Source organism: Centropristis striata, chromosome 14 (genome assembly GCF_030273125.1).
Source record: "Centropristis striata isolate RG_2023a ecotype Rhode Island chromosome 14, C.striata_1.0, whole genome shotgun sequence".
NCBI classification, from domain to species: domain Eukaryota; kingdom Metazoa; phylum Chordata; class Actinopteri; order Perciformes; family Serranidae; genus Centropristis; species Centropristis striata.
The window spans coordinates 18,058,799-18,076,702 of NC_081530.1; the positions used below are offsets into that span (position 1 = coordinate 18,058,799).

The 17,904-nt window shown below is 35.5% G+C and overlaps 1 protein-coding gene across 2 annotated transcripts in view; it reads left to right on the top strand.

Annotated features, from left to right (window-relative positions):
- Positions 1-17,904, top strand: part of macf1a (microtubule actin crosslinking factor 1a) — a 320,929-nt gene that overhangs the window by 167,675 nt on the left and 135,350 nt on the right. For both annotated transcript variants that reach the window (XM_059350758.1, XM_059350757.1), the window contains 12 exons: positions 710-805; positions 2,984-3,111; positions 3,311-3,404; positions 3,916-4,070; positions 6,016-6,319; positions 7,195-7,323; positions 7,603-7,680; positions 8,993-9,154; positions 10,498-10,602; positions 11,079-11,174; positions 12,353-12,478; positions 17,275-17,427. In XM_059350758.1, coding sequence (XP_059206741.1) covers positions 710-805; positions 2,984-3,111; positions 3,311-3,404; positions 3,916-4,070; positions 6,016-6,319; positions 7,195-7,323; positions 7,603-7,680; positions 8,993-9,154; positions 10,498-10,602; positions 11,079-11,174; positions 12,353-12,478; positions 17,275-17,427 — 1,626 coding nt within the window. The remainder of the gene's footprint in view (positions 1-709; positions 806-2,983; positions 3,112-3,310; positions 3,405-3,915; positions 4,071-6,015; positions 6,320-7,194; positions 7,324-7,602; positions 7,681-8,992; positions 9,155-10,497; positions 10,603-11,078; positions 11,175-12,352; positions 12,479-17,274; positions 17,428-17,904) is intronic.

Consider the following 17,904-nt stretch of genomic DNA (forward strand, 5'->3'; position numbering starts at 1 on the left):
AATCCCTCCACCGTGTTCTGGGTCTTCCCCGGGGCCTCCTACCAATTTAACAAATAAGAGAAAAATCTCAGTTCTGAATTGGGAGGCAGCCATGTATGTAAAGAGGAGACTTCTGGGAACCCAGAGAGCTTGTTTTCATTGAGATGACATCAGAGGTCACACAAAACATCAAAAAAATATCTAACTTTGCAGCGTTATTTCGTCAACTTCCCAACATGCACATGGTGCCTATAGATTTCTTAGATCCTCTAGTTTCACATGATACGACTACTTCTAGTATATTTCTAAAAGTTGGCCCGCTACGGCCTCCGGAACAGCGGAAAACGGCAAAAATACTGACGGCATCATAATGCTAAATATCGATACTTGGCAGCCATGAATAATAATAATGCCACGCAAAATATCACGATACTAAGCTGTATCAATTTTTTCCCCCACTTCTAAGAGATGTCATGTTGGAAAAGAAGGAACTCATGAATATACAAAAGGATGCTGCTGTGATTGTTTAAAGAGCGTGAGAAAAGAAGGAGGGAGAGAAGAGAAATATGTTGCTCCAGGTGACCGTTGAGGAAGTAGCTAATGACCAGCCAGAGAGACAGAGAGAGGCTGTGATTACAGCTTTTACTGTCCCTCTGATAGCAGGTATCGACTAGTGTTCCACCTTAACTAAAGCTTGTGTTTCATCAGTAACTTCCTCCTCCTCCTGCAGGCACTTTACAACGAGTACGTCCATTTCAAGGAGACGGAGATCCCCGCCAAGGAGGGCGAGAAAGGTCACATCGAACACCTCTACAAGCTGCTGGAGGTAAGAAGGGACAGAAGAACATGAATGAGGCTGAGAGAGAGAGAAGCTAACCAACATTTGGCACCATGTGCACGGCTGATTGTGCATCATGGGGTTCAGCTCAGGGGGATGAGGAGGGCATGAGGGAAACGGGGAGGGAGAGTTTTGTTATCTGTCACACATTTGTATCCTGAAGCGAAAGCAGCTGTTCTCAATGCTGCAGATTGTTTTGTTCAACACAAACACATGATGGTTGATAATAGTTCCTCCTTTATTCTCTCTCAGCTGATTGTGCCAGAGAGTTGGACTGTGGTGTGACTTATGATCGCTTTTAAATGCATCTCTGATGAAATGTTTTTTAGTGTGTGACGGGCGAATTCACAAAAAATGGGTTGTGGTTAATGCAGTCTGCCTGTCTTAGGGTCTAATTAGCAAAGGTTTTTGAGTAGGGATAGAAGAATTTGGTCAATCACATGGAATTTTTAATCGATCTGTGTATTTTTTTGTTTTAATTTTATCTCTGACTGTGTATCAGTATCACTGAACTGAAACACGCCGAGCATTCAGTTCTGTAGCCGTACGTCAATAAGCCAATGAGCTGAAAATTAAGTTGGATAAAGCTACAGTGTGCACACTGAAAGTTGCATTAACTATCATAGCAACACACAGAAATACAAGAGTATTAGTTTGAGCAAAACTAGCTTACTGTATCAAACCTTGCTAGCATGAATTACTAGGTTTAATTTGATCCAAAACTTATTTTAACAGAAAAAACACAGTTAAATATGCAAGATTACTGTGAAAACTAATCTCATGCCTCTTCCGGGCTAAAACCTAAAACATTGAACTCCTTGACGTTACAGTTTAATCTCACTGGAGTTAGTGTACGATCGACAGGAAGTCTATTTTCGTCCTTTCAAAATAAAACTGCCGTTATCAAAACAGGCATTTGCATAGTACTTTATATATATCTTTTATTTATTTACCCCTGTATGCATGTTTTTATACATACTGGAATATGTATTAATTGATCGTTAACGTTATAGATGCTCGAGTTGGCAGGTTTCTTCCAAATGCCCATCCCTAGTTTTGAGCTAATTATATAACGGTGCAGACACATCCATGAAGTTTGGCAGCTGAGTGAAATGTCCCCGTTTCCTTTTCTTATCGCTAAATATCCACGTTGAAAAGTATAAATGGTTCCTGTAAGCCAAGAACCCCGTAGGCAGAGACATTAACTTTTCAGACTTCCTGAGCCAGTTAATTGAATATTCCAGTCAGGTTCCTTCAGACTGTAAAAGAAAGCATTATTGAAGCAGAGGAAACCCCTTATTAGTGTGCTTCTACCACCAACTATAAACTAAATAGTTGATCATCAGCTTTTGATCACTGAAATTGAAAATATGGCTGGCATTTTTAGTCACCTTATAGTTCAAGTAATTAAGATAATATGCAGTTATATGCCATTTTAATAGTAAAACGTGACATAAAAGAATAAATGCTTTCTTACAGTAAGTATTAGTAAGTGTAACAGTGTGCTATCTTGACTTTTATTGATTTGGATGTGTCACTTATATATTGTTAAGGCTTTGTAGAACAATTTCACCATCCAGTTCAAACTTTGCCTCCCAAGAGCTCACAAATTTCCTTCGGCTTTTCATTCAGGTTTATCTGGTTATTTGTCAGTTGAATCAATTTGCAGATTTGTTTATGATGTTGGCTGGTTCGTCAAACTATAACCCCATAGTCAAACTATTTAGTTTGCTTCACTGTTGTCTATATTTTACAACGTACTATTTTAGGGTGCACGTTTTGCTGTTTGCAGAACTGATTTTTTTATCTGGCAACCATTATTGCTAATCCCCGCCAACTCTCTGAAGGCGATATTAATTTCACTGTGACTTCGGCAGCTCTTAGCGCCAAGCTTTGTTAATTGGACTGCAATCAGACTCATTTGCATCAAAAGGAGCCAATTTTGTGCAAAATTAATGCATATTGCATTTTAATATGTGCACTAAGATGCTATGTGCTTACAAACGCACTTTTGGCTGCATTTCACTCTTTGTGCTTTCAGAATTGTCTTATTTGTGCAGGTTTATTGTGAATTTGCCTGTGCATGTTTTACAATGTGTGTGCACTTGCACTGAAGCATGATGGGATGTTAAGTGTATACTCACTGTGGTGTGTGTGTGTTTCTAGGTGTGGATAGAGTTCGGTCGCATTAAGCTTCCTCAGGGCCTCCATCCCAATGACCTCGAGGAGGAATGGGGCAAACTCATTCTGGAGATGCTTGAGAGAGAGAAGGCTCTACGGCCGGCTGTGGAGAGGTACACACACACACACACACACACACACACACACACACACATGCAACCAAATCAATTCAAACATCCACTTTCAGCAGGATGAATGCAATTAAATATTAAACGCTGATGCATCTCCTTTGCGATCCATTCCTCATCAAGTGTGATTTTCCGGGACATGCCTCTTTAACCTCAACATGTGTGTCCGATTGTGTGTTTTCAGGCTAGAGCTGCTGCTTCAGAGGGCTAATAAGATCCAGAACATGGCTCTGGACTGTGAGGAGAAGCTCACCCTCGCTAAAAACACACTCCAGGCTGTGAGTACTCAGAGCGGACATCCTTTTAATTTCCCTTCACACACACAAACACACACACACACACACACACACACACACACAGGCAGGGTTGTGGGGTTTTTGTTAGGTGAGCGTTGGATAATCTGCTGTGGCAATTTACATTGTGTTGATATGCACAAGCTGTAAAAGCAAGTCTCCGTCTGGGACAATAAATATTTCCTCACCACTTTACTGCTTTCTGCAAACAGTCTCACGTCCCTCTGTCTGTCTGTCCCTCTGTCTGTCTGTCTGTCTGTCTGTCTGTCTGTCTGTCTGTTGCTGTGTGGACACAAACTTTCTGTAAAAATGGTTCAGTTCTTTCTTTCGTCGTTATTTGTCCACTTAGTCCAATGAATTGATCAAACATTGTGATGAAACCTGAGATTTACAGCCCTAGCAGGAACTGCAGAGAGTCGTAAAGAAAGGAATCTTTGATTACACAAGTTACCTTATAAACAAAACCTGATCAAGCCATGTCCGCTCTGCTGTGCAGGACATGTCTCGGGTGGAGAGCGGCGAGGCGGTGCAGTGTGAGAGAGAGCTGGCGTGCTACCTGCAGGACTGTGAGACTCTCATCAGACAGCTCAACCAGGAGCTCAAAGTCCTGCGAGATGAGAAATACTACCAGGTGGAGCAGCTGGTGTTCAGGTGAGTGTGCTGCTGTAGATCCTGTAGAGCAGGGATGGGCAACTGGAGGCCCAGGGGCCACATACGGCCCACACCCTCACTTGAAGTGGCCCTCAGTACAACTACATACATTTGAGCATGAAATCTTAAAAGTTGAGTGTAAAAATTTACAAAATTACTTCTTGCAATTAATGTTGGTCTGCTGTTCTTGCACTGAAAAAAAAAAGAAATCACAGTCAGTGGTTTTTTATTTTCTTCAAACCTTTTGTATTCCTTTTTATACTGTTAAACATGCATTTGAGCATGAAATATGTTAAGTTACTGCACTGTAAACATATTTAAAATTGCAGTTTCATCACATCTAGTTAAGTGCACGGTCCTATATGTGGCCCTGTGGTAGTGACGATGAAAAATTGTGGCCCCCTCCAGCATTTAAGTTGCCCATCCCTGCTGTAGATCCTGTAAAGGGAACCGGCTCAATTTCACTCAAATGAGGAACAATCGAAGTCTTCAGCTCCGTCAGAACGATCCTTCTGTGATTAATTAGTAGATGATTACCGCAATTACAGCCGCTCATCATACTTCAGTTTGGGTCAACAGGACTGTGTTTACCATTAAATCATAATTATGTGCTGCAGTAAATGTGTTCTGCTGTTTATCAAGTGTGTAGAGGTGCTCGGATGTAAATCACTTAAAAAAAGATGAAAGAGAAAAAAACCTCATGTTGCGGCTCATCAGCATGCCGCTCCATGAATTTCAGGCCACCGTTATGAAACTTAATGAAACAGCCATTTTGAAAAGCTGCCATTGTGTGATGTCCTTCAATGCAACTAACAAAACTAACACATCTGCATTTCAACAGGAGCATAGCTTTCAACATAGTTAAAAAGGACAGGAACATTTAGATTATTTGACCTTTTTTTGCCTGCAAACCTCACAAAAAAGCATCACGGTCTTGTTAATTCTCCCATAAAAATGATCATTTAGGACAGTTTATATAAACCCATCCCTGGCTTAAAAATAGGAGTCTTCAAGAGAAGGTCACTGCCTGAAATCACAGGATCTGTGGCTGGGCAATATGACAGCTTATCCTGAAATTATATAAAAATATATATATTTATCTCCCAGGAGCTGTCAGTTATTAAAGAATAACTAATTTGTTGCCCGTTCTGCTGTGTTTAATAGTGACCTTCTTCTTTTTTCCATCTCATGACTGAAGCTTGTAATAATAGATATGTATTCGTAAAAGGGGAACCCATTTTCATTCAGATATCTTGAGAAACTCTTTAAAAATGGCCATGCCAGTCTTTCCTTAGCCTGACTTTGAATAATTTCAAATTAATTGCAAAAAATAATGCATTAATTGCATTTCGACAGCACTAATTCTTTGTTTCTCACTAAAAAAAGAGACCAAACTGCGTAACGGCAATTTTTTTCACATTCGCGTGTGAATATTCTTAGTAATTAAAAGTGAATTGCTCTTTGAAAGGGTGTACTTGCAGTAAAATCCTGTTATTATTACATCAGAGGCATAAATTGGTCTTAAAATGACAATCATATCGTTTATCGCAATAGTTTCTTGGACAATAAATCCTCTAACAAAAGTTGTTATAGTGAAAGGGCGATTGTCAGAATCAGAATTATTGACCAAGTATATGTACACAAACATTGATTTGACTCTAGTTACCATGCTTTCTGTGTACAGCGATGTGATATTGTGCAAAGTATAAGGAGATTTTAATTATATTTACATAAAAAGTGTTCATGATTTACAAGTATGCACATTAAAAACAGATGCATGGAGATCAGGGGTTATTGTACAGTGGTTTTCATCAGCGTGGGGGTTTGCAGAGATGTTATGTGAAAACTTAAACTGAACAGTATATATGAGTCCAATAATCAAGTCATGGAGAGGAATAACTAAGTGTCCCCTCCACTAACAACACGTCTCTGTGTCCCCTCTCAGAGTGTCCTGCCTGCAGGAGGAGCTGGTCTCTCTCAGGCTGCAGTGCTCAAGCGTCTACAGGAAAGGAAACTTCTCCCAGGCGCTGGGCACCACCGGGGCCGAGCACCCGAGTCAGAGAGCCACGGACGGCGGCCTGACGCTGGGTCAGACGCTGCTGGGAGCCGTGGGGGCCGTGGGCGCCGTCGGTGCCGCGCTGCTGCGGCGACCGACGGCTCGCTCCCAGCTGGTCGCCATGTCGTCATCAGAGGACGAAGGAACCCTGAGGTTCATCTACGAGCTGCTGGGCTGGGTGGAGGAGACGCAGGTCAGTCACTGGAACTAAACAGCCAGATATTAGTATTAATATGTTATTAATGTTTTTATGCACAATACAGTAACAAAGAAATTTCCCCGCTGTGGGATTAATAAAGTCAATCTAATCTAATCTAAGTCAACATCTGCATCCTACTCAGCTTCCCTGTGAAAAATATATAAATAAATAAAGATTATTATTATTAATAATAATAATAATAATAATAATAATAATAATAAAATAATTAATAATTAATTAAATAAAGAATATTATAAAAAATAGTTACAACATTATTTAAAAATAATAACAATAATAATAATAATAATAATAAAAAAGTTATAATAAATAAATAAATAAGATAAATTGAGCAAAAACCAAACAAACACGCATACTAATATAAAATGAAATTAAAATTAAATATATAAAAAGTTATCTAGATATATATAGGTAATATTTTTTGTCTTGTAGACATTGGTCATAGTATTTTTTGCTGATTATTATCCTCATTATTTGATTATGTATCTATTCAATTTCAAGATACACATAAAAACCCTTTACAGTTTACAATGATATAAAACATAGCAATAAAACAACAAAACCAAAATTATTTTAATTATTTGTATTGAAAGGGGGAAATGTGTTTCTTTTATCTTAAATCTCATGAAATATTCAACATCAAGAGACTAACAGCATTAAAATAAAATCTTAATGATTGGTAATAATAATAAAAAATAAATAAATCTACATTTACAAACCAGGAAGGCCAGTAGTGCAATGGGAGCAGGAAGGTATTAAAAAATACATGGGAAGGGGAATAAATGTTCTTCAGTGGGATGAATATGGAAATATGAAAATATTTGGCTGATCTTTGTTCTTGTGTGTTTCAGGAGCTGTTGGAGCGAGCAGAGTGGGGCGCAGACCTTCCCTCCGTAGAAAACAACCTCCAAGAGCACAACAGCATACACACTGCAGTGGAGGAGCTGATGAGCAGCCTGCAGGAGGCACGCAGCTACGAGGTACACACACACACACACACACATACACACACACACACACATACACCACACACAGACACACACACGCACACACACAAATACACACCACACACACACACATACACATACACCACACACAGACACACACACGCACACACACAAATACACACATACAAACAGATACACACACACACACACACACATACACACACACACACACACACACACCAAATCACTGATACTTTCGGCTGAGTTTTGTGGTTTTTATGGTTTGTAACGAAGCTTTTCTGTCTCTTTCAGGCTAAAGTCTCTCCAAACTTTAAGAGCAGTTACTCTGAAACCCTGGCCAAGCTGGAGCACCAATACTGCAAACTACTGGTCAGTTTCAGAAAAAGAAGTGTGTGTGTGTGTGTGTGTGTTTTCTTGGTAACACTCTTCTTTGTTTCCCAGTTCAGCCTCTCTCAGTTAATCCCATTACAGCGTGACAAGACTCTTCTGCTAAGAACACTCGATTCTGCATCTGCTCACGTTTTGCATCTCTCCCCCAAATCCCCCCCTTTCTCTCTCTTGCTTTCTTTGTCTCCTATTCTTGTCTTTTGCTATATTTTTTAATTTGATTTGTTTACATTCATATATTAACCCCTAACACTGTACACATGCACACTTGCTTGTGAGTTTTTCTTTGAATTTTTTCTCCTTTTTTTGGTTAAATACCAAATCTTGTGGTCTTACATTCAGATCTCAGTTCAAGCTATTTAAATGATAATATTATTCAGAGGAACCTTAATAATATATCAGTATAATATAAATTATGTATAATATACTGTGACATCCAGTCAGAAAAAATAAAGCACAAATGTACTAAAATGCATATAATCAAGGATACATAGTAGACAGTTTAAGTAGATTTAGACTTCTGATTCTGAACAATGGTAATTAACAAAAAATTGTGCATCTTTGTCTCCCTTTTTGTTTGTTGCTGATCTGAAAAATGATTTAATAACAGACTTAAAATGGAGTCAGAACCAGAAGTTTTGTGATCTTTTATAATATTATTCATTATATTTTATAAAAAAGATAGAAAGATAAAATATTATATTGAATTATTTGGTAGTTTTATTATTATTATTATTATTATTATCATTATTATTATTTTATAATTAAGTAGGTTTTCACATTCAAATATTGGTGCGAGAGAACAAAGTAAACTTAATAAAGATAAAGGAAACAGGTAGTTTGAGTCAATAAACAGCAGCTTAAATAGAAAATAGGAAGAATAGAAAAAAGTCAACATACAAACAATATTACAAAAATATAAACAGTAGAAACAATATGTACACATACAGAGTTACAATGATACTAAGTTAATTAAAAAACAGTACATTTCTGTTTTTGTTTTGTTCTAACAGAAAAGAGAAAGTACACATTGAAACTTAGATTAGGGAAAATTTCCTCTTAAAATACGACATAGTATACTTGTTATAAAAGGTATAAAAATGGTAAAAAAAAAATTATTCCTCTAATCAGCCTTTAGTTACATGTTTTTTTTTTACAGTGTTTTATTCTGAAATCCTAGTAAATTAACCAAAACAGCAGCACAATCCAGACAAGCAGAGAATAGAAGATGTTTTTTTCCCCTCTGCACTGCTGATCAGCATGGAGATGATGTTTGTTTGTGTTGTTGCCACAGGAACATTCGTCATGGCGCCTGCGGAGCTTGGAGAGCCTGCACGCATTTGTGTCGCACTGCACTGAGGAGCTGATCTGGCTCAACGAGAGGGAGGAGGAGGAGATCGCCTACGACTGGAGCGACAGCAACTCCAACATGAACGCCAAGAGAGAATTATACAGCGTGAGTGGAGCGACAGGAAACACAAACTACAAACCACAAAAACCTCCAGAACATAAATTAAAAAGCTCCTTTCACAGTTTCTGCACAACGCAATTATGTCTAAATATGTTTTTCTACATGGATCAGATGTGTTTACATGCACACAAACACTATTTTTATTTTTTTTCTGAAAGGAGATAAAATCCACATTTGTGATTTGCTACATTTACATTAAATGTAATTAAATGGTTATTACAAATATACTGACTCAGCATATCATCACATCTTCTCTGATAATCTGTTGAAATGTTTTTTATTATAAAATAATTTTAAAAGAGAACAAAAACAGAGTAATATATAAAGAAGCATGATTTTAAAGAAATATTGGAAGAACAATCTATAAAAAATAAATATTTTATATCAAATATATGCAAAAATAAATATTTACAAAATAAAAATAAAGAATAATTTAAATATTCAATATATATCTACTAATAATATAAGTATAAATAAGGGAAAACAATAGTATTATCAATAACAACATGAATAATAAAAGAATAACAATAATTTAAAATATACAATGATAATAAATGTACAATATATTACTAATAATAATATAAGTATAAATGGGAGAAAACAATTCTATTAATAATAACATCAACAATAATAAAAAATCTAAAATAATAAAAAAAAACTATAATACAAAATGTACAATATATTACTAGTGATAAAATAATATAGAAAAGGGAAACAATAATTGTATTAAAAATAAAAACATCAACAATAATAAAAATCAAGAATAATTAAAAAAAATACAATAATAATAATATAAGTATAAATAAGGGAAAACAATAATATTAATAGTAACTTCAAGAATAATAAAAAAGAATCATTTTAAAAATACAATAATGATAATAAATGTACAATACATTACTAATAATAATATAACTATAAATAAGGGAAAACAATATTATTAATATTAACAACACCAACAATAATACAATATTAAGAATAATTTCAAAAAATACAATAACAATAATAATAATAGTAATAATAATAATAATAAATGTACAATATATTACTACTAATAACACTAGTATAAATAAGGGAACACAATTATTCTATTAATAATTACAAAATCACCAATAATAGAACATTTAAAATAATTAAAAAATACAATAATAATAATAAATTAACATGTATTACTAATGATAATTTAACTACAAGTTTCTGCACAACACACTTATGTTTTCCTACATGGATCAGATGTGTTTACATGCACACAAACACTATTTTTACACCAGACCAGCGCCATAAAAGTCCTGTAATCTATCATCCGTGTTTTCCTTGTTTTCCGTTTGCAGGAAATGAGGTTAGAGCTGGATGAAAAACAAGCTGTGATGCGGTCGCTTCAGGAAACAGCCAACCGTCTGTGTCTGGAGAACCATCCAGCCAAACAGACTGTGGAGGTGAATCTATGACTTTATTCACTGAGACTCAACGACCTTTAAAGACTTTGGGGCTTTTGCCTCTGTGATTCATCTGTTGGAACACAAAGGCTTTTGTTAAAATACTTGTTTTTTTTACTCAACTGTGCATTTTTTTTTGTCCGTAAATGTAGATTAGACTCAAAAGGTCAGAAGGGAAACCCTGTGCAAACCCTTTTGGCAAACAGTATGACTTTTTATAAAACAACTGTATGAGGGTGCAAAATACTGGAATAATCATGCAGATGATTTGTGATTCTCTGCCATTGCATTTTACTGCACAGTTGAACACAATACAGACCAGAAAAATAGTCAGAAGTGACAGAAATGTGACTCAGTCTGTGCCGAGCATCATCCTTGTTAATGCCTTGTAGCTGCTGTTGGAAGGTTGAGCTGAATGTAAACGCAGTGTGACATGAACACCCTCTGTCTGTCTGTCTGTCTGTCTGTGTTTTCAGGCTTACAGCGCGGCCCTGCAGACTCAGTGGCAGTGGGTGAACCAGCTGTGTGTCTGTGTGGAGCAGCATCTCAAAGATAACACGGCATACTTCCAGGTAAGGCAACAAATATTATAGTTCTGCTCATGAAAAGAAACTGAGCGTTCAAAGTGAGAGTTCAAATTATGAATCGGCAGAATCTACAAGATGTACAGGTGCATCTCAATGAACTAGAATATCATAGAAAAGTTTATTTATGTCAGTAATTCAATTCAAAAAGTGGAAATAACACATTATATAGATCCATTACACACAGAATGACACATTTCATGTCTTAATTTATTTAATTTCTTTTAATTATAATGATTATGACTTACATTAAATAAAGACCTAAAATTCGGTGTCTCAAAAAAATGTTAATATTACAAAAGACCAATTTTAAAAACTATGTTTAATATGGAAATATTGTCCATCTATATGCACTCAATACTTGGTTGGGGCTATTTGACTTGAACTACTGGAAATGGACTTATCCATCATTTTCTAAGGTATTGAGATGCACCTGTATAGTGTCGTTTTTAACCAAATCCACATGATAACCTGTGGGCAGTCCGCACCAAGAACAATCGCTATGACAATAACAATGTGAGCATCAAGTACACAATGCTCACCGTATAGACCAATTATTTGTATACAAACATTGACAATGCACGTGCATGCCGGTTGCAAAAATCATGTGAGTGTGAAGAAAACTACCTGACAAAATAGGTTTCTTTCTCACAGGAGTTTTTCTTTATTTTACTGTTGAAATGCTGCCTTGATATTATAACAACTTGTCACTCGGGGATAGGCAGGTATAAAAAATGTATATGTAAATGTATAAAATAATAATGTATTAGTATAAAAATGAAGGTAAGCATACTTTCTGCTGTCAGTGTTTACGTCATTATATTTGTGGTTTGGCCATCCACTTTAGTTAATACGATCACTTTTTTTAAACAATATATTTATAGTAATTGTTAATAATTATCATTCTTGGTGCAGACTGCCTGTAATTCAGTACATTTTCTCCTTGTTTCCAGTCTTGTATAGATAATTACAGAATATGAGGCCTGCAAAAGTCTTTGTAATGATTACATGAGTATTTTTTAATTTATGTGCCTCATGGCCCTCAAATCATCACAGTATTACACATTAACATGTCTTAACTATTCTACCAGTTATGATTAATGTCCACTGTCCCCTACACGTTCCTCATTCAGATGTTTTTATTTCTGCCACTTTATTTGTATCAGTTCATGAGCGACGCCCGGGACTGTGAGTCGTACCTGCGGCAGCTCCAGGAAACCATCAAGAGACAGTACACCTGCGACAAGAACAGCAGGCTGAGCAAACTGGAAGACTTGCTGCAGGACTCAATGGTAAATTTCCTGCTTCAGCTCTCAGTGCAACAACTTTTGTATTCTTTATGTCTCATTTACAGCATTTTAGAATGATTTTATCTCTCAGTGGTTTGATCTGAACAGTGTTTTTCTAGACAGATAAAATGGACTCATCCCGCTCTAAATAGTGTTAATAGCAGGCGGTAGAAGTCTGTTGAAGACAAGTATTTATTTAAACACAGTAAATCCAGGAAAAGCCTTTCCCTTCAAAATAAAGATTGGCAGAATTTACTCTGTACTTTGGATACTGTTACCTCAAGCAAATTCACCCCCAATCCTGTCGAAGTGTCTGAAAACAACATAAATATAAATCGAATCTGGATTATTTTTTAATTTCAAATAATTTATAAAGCACCTTTCAAGAAATCCAAGGACGTTTATGTAAAATATGTATATTACATATGCATATTATATGGTATTAACATGGTAATTTACTTTCAACATATATATCGTCTCCTTGGATTTGGATATTACATTAATCCATACTGAAATTTGATATAATTTTGATTAATTGTGCAGCCTTGAAACAAGGAGAAACCTTTTTTTTTAACTTTCAATATAGATTCTGTCTATATTGTACATACTGCTCCTAATTTTTTATATCCTCTTATTCAATTTTTGTTTTTATTTCTTCTTACTTAAATTGTTATTTCTGGTTTATCTTGCTTTTTTAACTATTTATAAGATAAAATATTCCTTTATTAGTCCCACAATCTGGAAATTCCCAGTGTTACAGCAGCAAATAGATATAGGTACATCGATAATTAATGGATGCTGCATAATATTTGTATCCCAGCTCAGTGTGTCCTTCAGGTTTAGGAGTCATGCTGCCACCTTGTGTGCACAGAGCAAACCTATACATGACTAATGCAAAAAGCAATCCAGGAACAGTATCAGATGTCTGGATTGTGACTGTTTGTAGCTCAAGAGCAGCTGTGTGTTACATACAGCGTCCTTCTGATGGAGGAGCTGCAGCCGCCTCATGACAGGGTGAAGTTATCTGTTATAGAGCGCCTTCGCTGCATCATCCTCCCTGTGGCACATCTGTGAGACTGCCACCTTCACACCTACCTTACACACACACACACACACACACACAGACACACACATTCTTGTACTTCTATCTTTGTGAGGACCCTCATTGTGAACTCTCTAACAAGGTTATAATAGTTTTGAATTTTTCATTAGTTTTAATTAGTTAATTTTAATTTTGTTGTGAATTTTTGTTTTCAAATTAGATCAGTTGGATTTAATTTGTTTTTAGAGTGAGTTTGCTGGTTTTCAGTTTAGTATTTTTTTTTTTTAATGCTTTAGTTTTAGTTTAGTTTTTATTAGTTTTAGTTTTTTGTAATGGGGTATTTGTTGGGTAGGAGATTAAAAGTGGTCACAGTAAATTTAGCCTTATTTCCTTTGTCTTATCCATCTTCATAATGTATGAAAAAAGTGGACAAAGACGAAAATGAAGGACGTTTTCACTATAATTTTAGTTAGTTTTGTACCCTCACAATACAGTTTCAGTAAATTATCAAAATAACATGTAACCTTTTACCCTTAAAACAAAGTCTGAAATCTCAAAAAAAGCCTTTAAAGAAGTTAGGACTTGCCAAAATGTCCTCACTTTGCAAAAATGTCCTCACTCTGTTGGTTAAAAACGTGTCCCGGTCCTCACTATGTAGGAAGTACAAGAACACACACACACACACACACACACACACACACACACACATAAGGGAAAACAATATTATTATCAATAACAACATCAACAATAATAAAATAATAAGAATAATTTGGGTGAAGTTATCTGTTATAGAGCGCCTTCGCTGAATCATCCCCCCTGTGGCACATTTGTGAGACTGCCACCTTCACACCAAACACACACACGCGCACACACGCGCACACACACACACACACACACACGCACTGACTTGAGACAGATGGCAGCGTTAGTGTGGCTCCACAGGCCGGAGCAGTGAGCGTGTCCTCTCATTAATGAGGTGTGTGTCACAAACAGCTGCTCTTTTCACACACGTGTGTCCCGTCAACATTGTTACAGACTGTATGTGTCTAATAGTCACATGTTATCTAACTGTGTTTACATCCATGTGTGTTAATCAGTTTCCAGTTTGCTGTGCTGAATGTCACACTGGGACGCTGAACAGATTCTGTAGAAAACAAACAGCTTAACCTTTTGTTTGACTCTCATAATAACCGAGGAGAGGATATTAAATCCTTTTTCACCTTCTTTCAGGCTCAGATTAGTGTTCAGAAAGCTGCAGTTTAACCTCATTTGACTTATTTCTTTGTCTGTTATGTTTGCACCCTGTTCTGTTTCTTTTTGTTTACTGATAATAACATATTTTTACATATATTGTCAGATTTCCGAAGCATTACTGGCACTGAAATAAGTAAAAATCCACATTTATGATTTGCTACATTTACATAAAATGTAATTAAATGGTTATTGCATATATACTAACTCAGCATATCATCACATCTTCTCTGATAAAAACATAGTTATATATAAAGAAACATGATTTTAAAAAATATTGGAAGAACAATCGATTAAAAAAGTAAAATAAAAATGTAAGGGTAAAATAATATTATTAATAATAACATCAACAATAATAAAAATAAATATAATAAAAACATATAATAATAATAAATGTAGAATATTACTGATAATAATATATGTATAAATATAAGGTAAACCAATATGATTAATAATAACAACATTAACAATAATAATAAAATAATAATAAATGTACAATATATGACTACTAATAATTTAACTGTAAATAAGGGAAAACAATAATATTATTATTAATAATAACAACATCAACAATAACAAAAATAAGAAGAGTAATTAAAAAAATTAAATAATAATAATGAATGTACAATATATTACTTATAATGATATAACTCCAAATAATAATACTAACAATAATAATTGTTCATTTTGTATATCATAACCTGCTAAATGTTTGCAAAGAAAAATACAGACCTCTGACCTGCAGCTTCTCTCATAATCGAATATTATTCAGCTGATCTCGCTGATAATAATTAATCGGAATTCTTCATGCCTCCGCATATTAATTTGTCTGCGTATTAATGGTTTCTTCCTCGCTTGTGATCTGACTTGTTACAGTTGTGCTGACGAACAGCGTCTCAGTGTGAAATTCATTTTGGAAGTGTAATGTATAAAGTTTACCCCGGCCCCCCTCTCTTTCTCCCCCTCAGTTCATCTGGTTCTCTCTGTTAGTGTCCGTCCATAATGAATCCTTAATGAGCTTCTCTGCTTAAAGCTCATCCTAGTCAGGGTGAAGAGAACACCTTTAAATGTTTAATGCTTACAGCCGGGGCTGAGGTCCACCAGGGCTGCACAGTTAATTGATGTTTCAGTGAAATCAACTATTGACTACAATCTTAAAATTAATTTTCATTACATTTTTGTACAGACATTCACATCCACTGACTTTTCCTGCAGTGCAGATTTGATAGATTTCCAGGACATTAATGTTCCTTTAACTCAACTCAACTTTATTTATATATCACCAAAGTGCTTCATATTGAAAAATTGAAATAATATACACACGCAAAAAAATTAAAACAACTGTAATAGATCAAATATTGCAACTAACACATAATAATAATAATAATAATAATAATAATAATAATAATAGTAATAATTACATTAAATTGCTTTTCTAGATACCCAAAGACTCTTCTTAAAATAATAAATAAAACAATAATAAAAATAGAAATAATAGGGGAAAAATAGAAATCAAAAATAGTCAATATAATAAGATAAACATCAGGTATTTAAAAAATATATAAAAATAACAATGGATAAAACTTAAAAACTATCCTTGAACTTTTCCTAAAGCGCCCATCATCAAGTCAAAATCTTTTTTTGTCCATTAATCCCATCAGCCTCAGCTGGACTTGGCATCCTAACACTACAAACAATAAGATTTAAACGGCCTTACATTTCTGCTGTGCTTATTTCTTCTCTTTGACAAACCAAATCTAATCAAATCAAATATTTGTCATTATATAGTCGACTATACAATGAAATTGGGAGTGCCACTGGTTAAGGTGCATAGTTAAAGCAATCCTAACAACAAAACAAACATGTAGAAATATTTAAAAATATGGTAGAACACTGAGCTAAAACAAGGACAAAAACAAGGACAAGGACGTGTGATGTCATAAATAAGTATAAAAATAAATATATGACCACTGAAAATACTGAAAATATTATAGACGAGGTAGGTAGTGTGTCTTACACATATTAATTGTATTGCACATATCCGTTTTATTGCACAATGGGCATTTAGAATGCCATTTTTGTATACTTCTTTTTTATTTTAATTAATTCACCCTGTGTGGGTGTTGACAGTTCTGAGGAATCTACCTTACAGCAACATTTTACCTGACTGCTAGTTTGGTTTAGTTTCTTTCTTTCTGTGGCCCAACAGGTACATTCATTCTCCAGCCTAACTTTAGTAAAAGAGTTGTGATTGATGAGATAGAAAAGCATCAAACAGTAATTTCCTCTTCAGTTGTTGTTCGCCCACGTTTGCTCTGTGCCTTTAAATAATTTTCTCTTCAGGCAGGTTTTTCTATCCGTAAACAAACATTGTGACGTTGGCTGATAATGTGACTCACAGCCTGATGAATGATGGATTATTAACCTGATGAAAAGGATCAGTAAACTGAATCATTTAACCTCAGCGTGAAGTGACTGACAGTCTGAATGCTCCTCTGTCCTGCAGGAGGAGAAGGAGCAGCTAATTGAGTACCGCAGCACGGTGGCCAGCCTGGTGGGCCGGGCCAAGACGGTGGTGCAGCTCCGCCCCCGCAACGCAGAGAGCACGCTGGGAGCCACGACGCCCATCAGAGCCATCTGCGACTACAGACAGATAGAGGTAGGGGATGCAGCGTATATCACACCTCAGGAACCTGCAGGGGTGCATGCTTTACTTACTGAAAGTTTCTGATACTGAAACATAAAATATGAGCTAAAATACGCCAGTCTTGATGGTTATAGAAGGTTTTATTACAGTTCTTTATTTGCACATTTAAAAGAAAAGCCAGAGAAGAAGTACAACAAAATGCATGTTCAAGGAAGACAGGATTTAAAATGATCATGCATATATTTTGAATGTCTTTTCACATTTGAGCAGTGGTGGAAGAAGTCTTCAGATCCTTTACTTCAGTAAAAGTACTTATGAAATGACTCCACTACAACTAAAAGTCCTGCATTCAAAACTTACTAAAGTAAAAGTGCAAAAATGTCAGCATCAAAATATACTTATAGTATCAAAAGTAAAAGTACTCATTATGCAGATGCACTCAGATTGTTTTATATATTCTAAATATATTATTACGTGATATACATTATT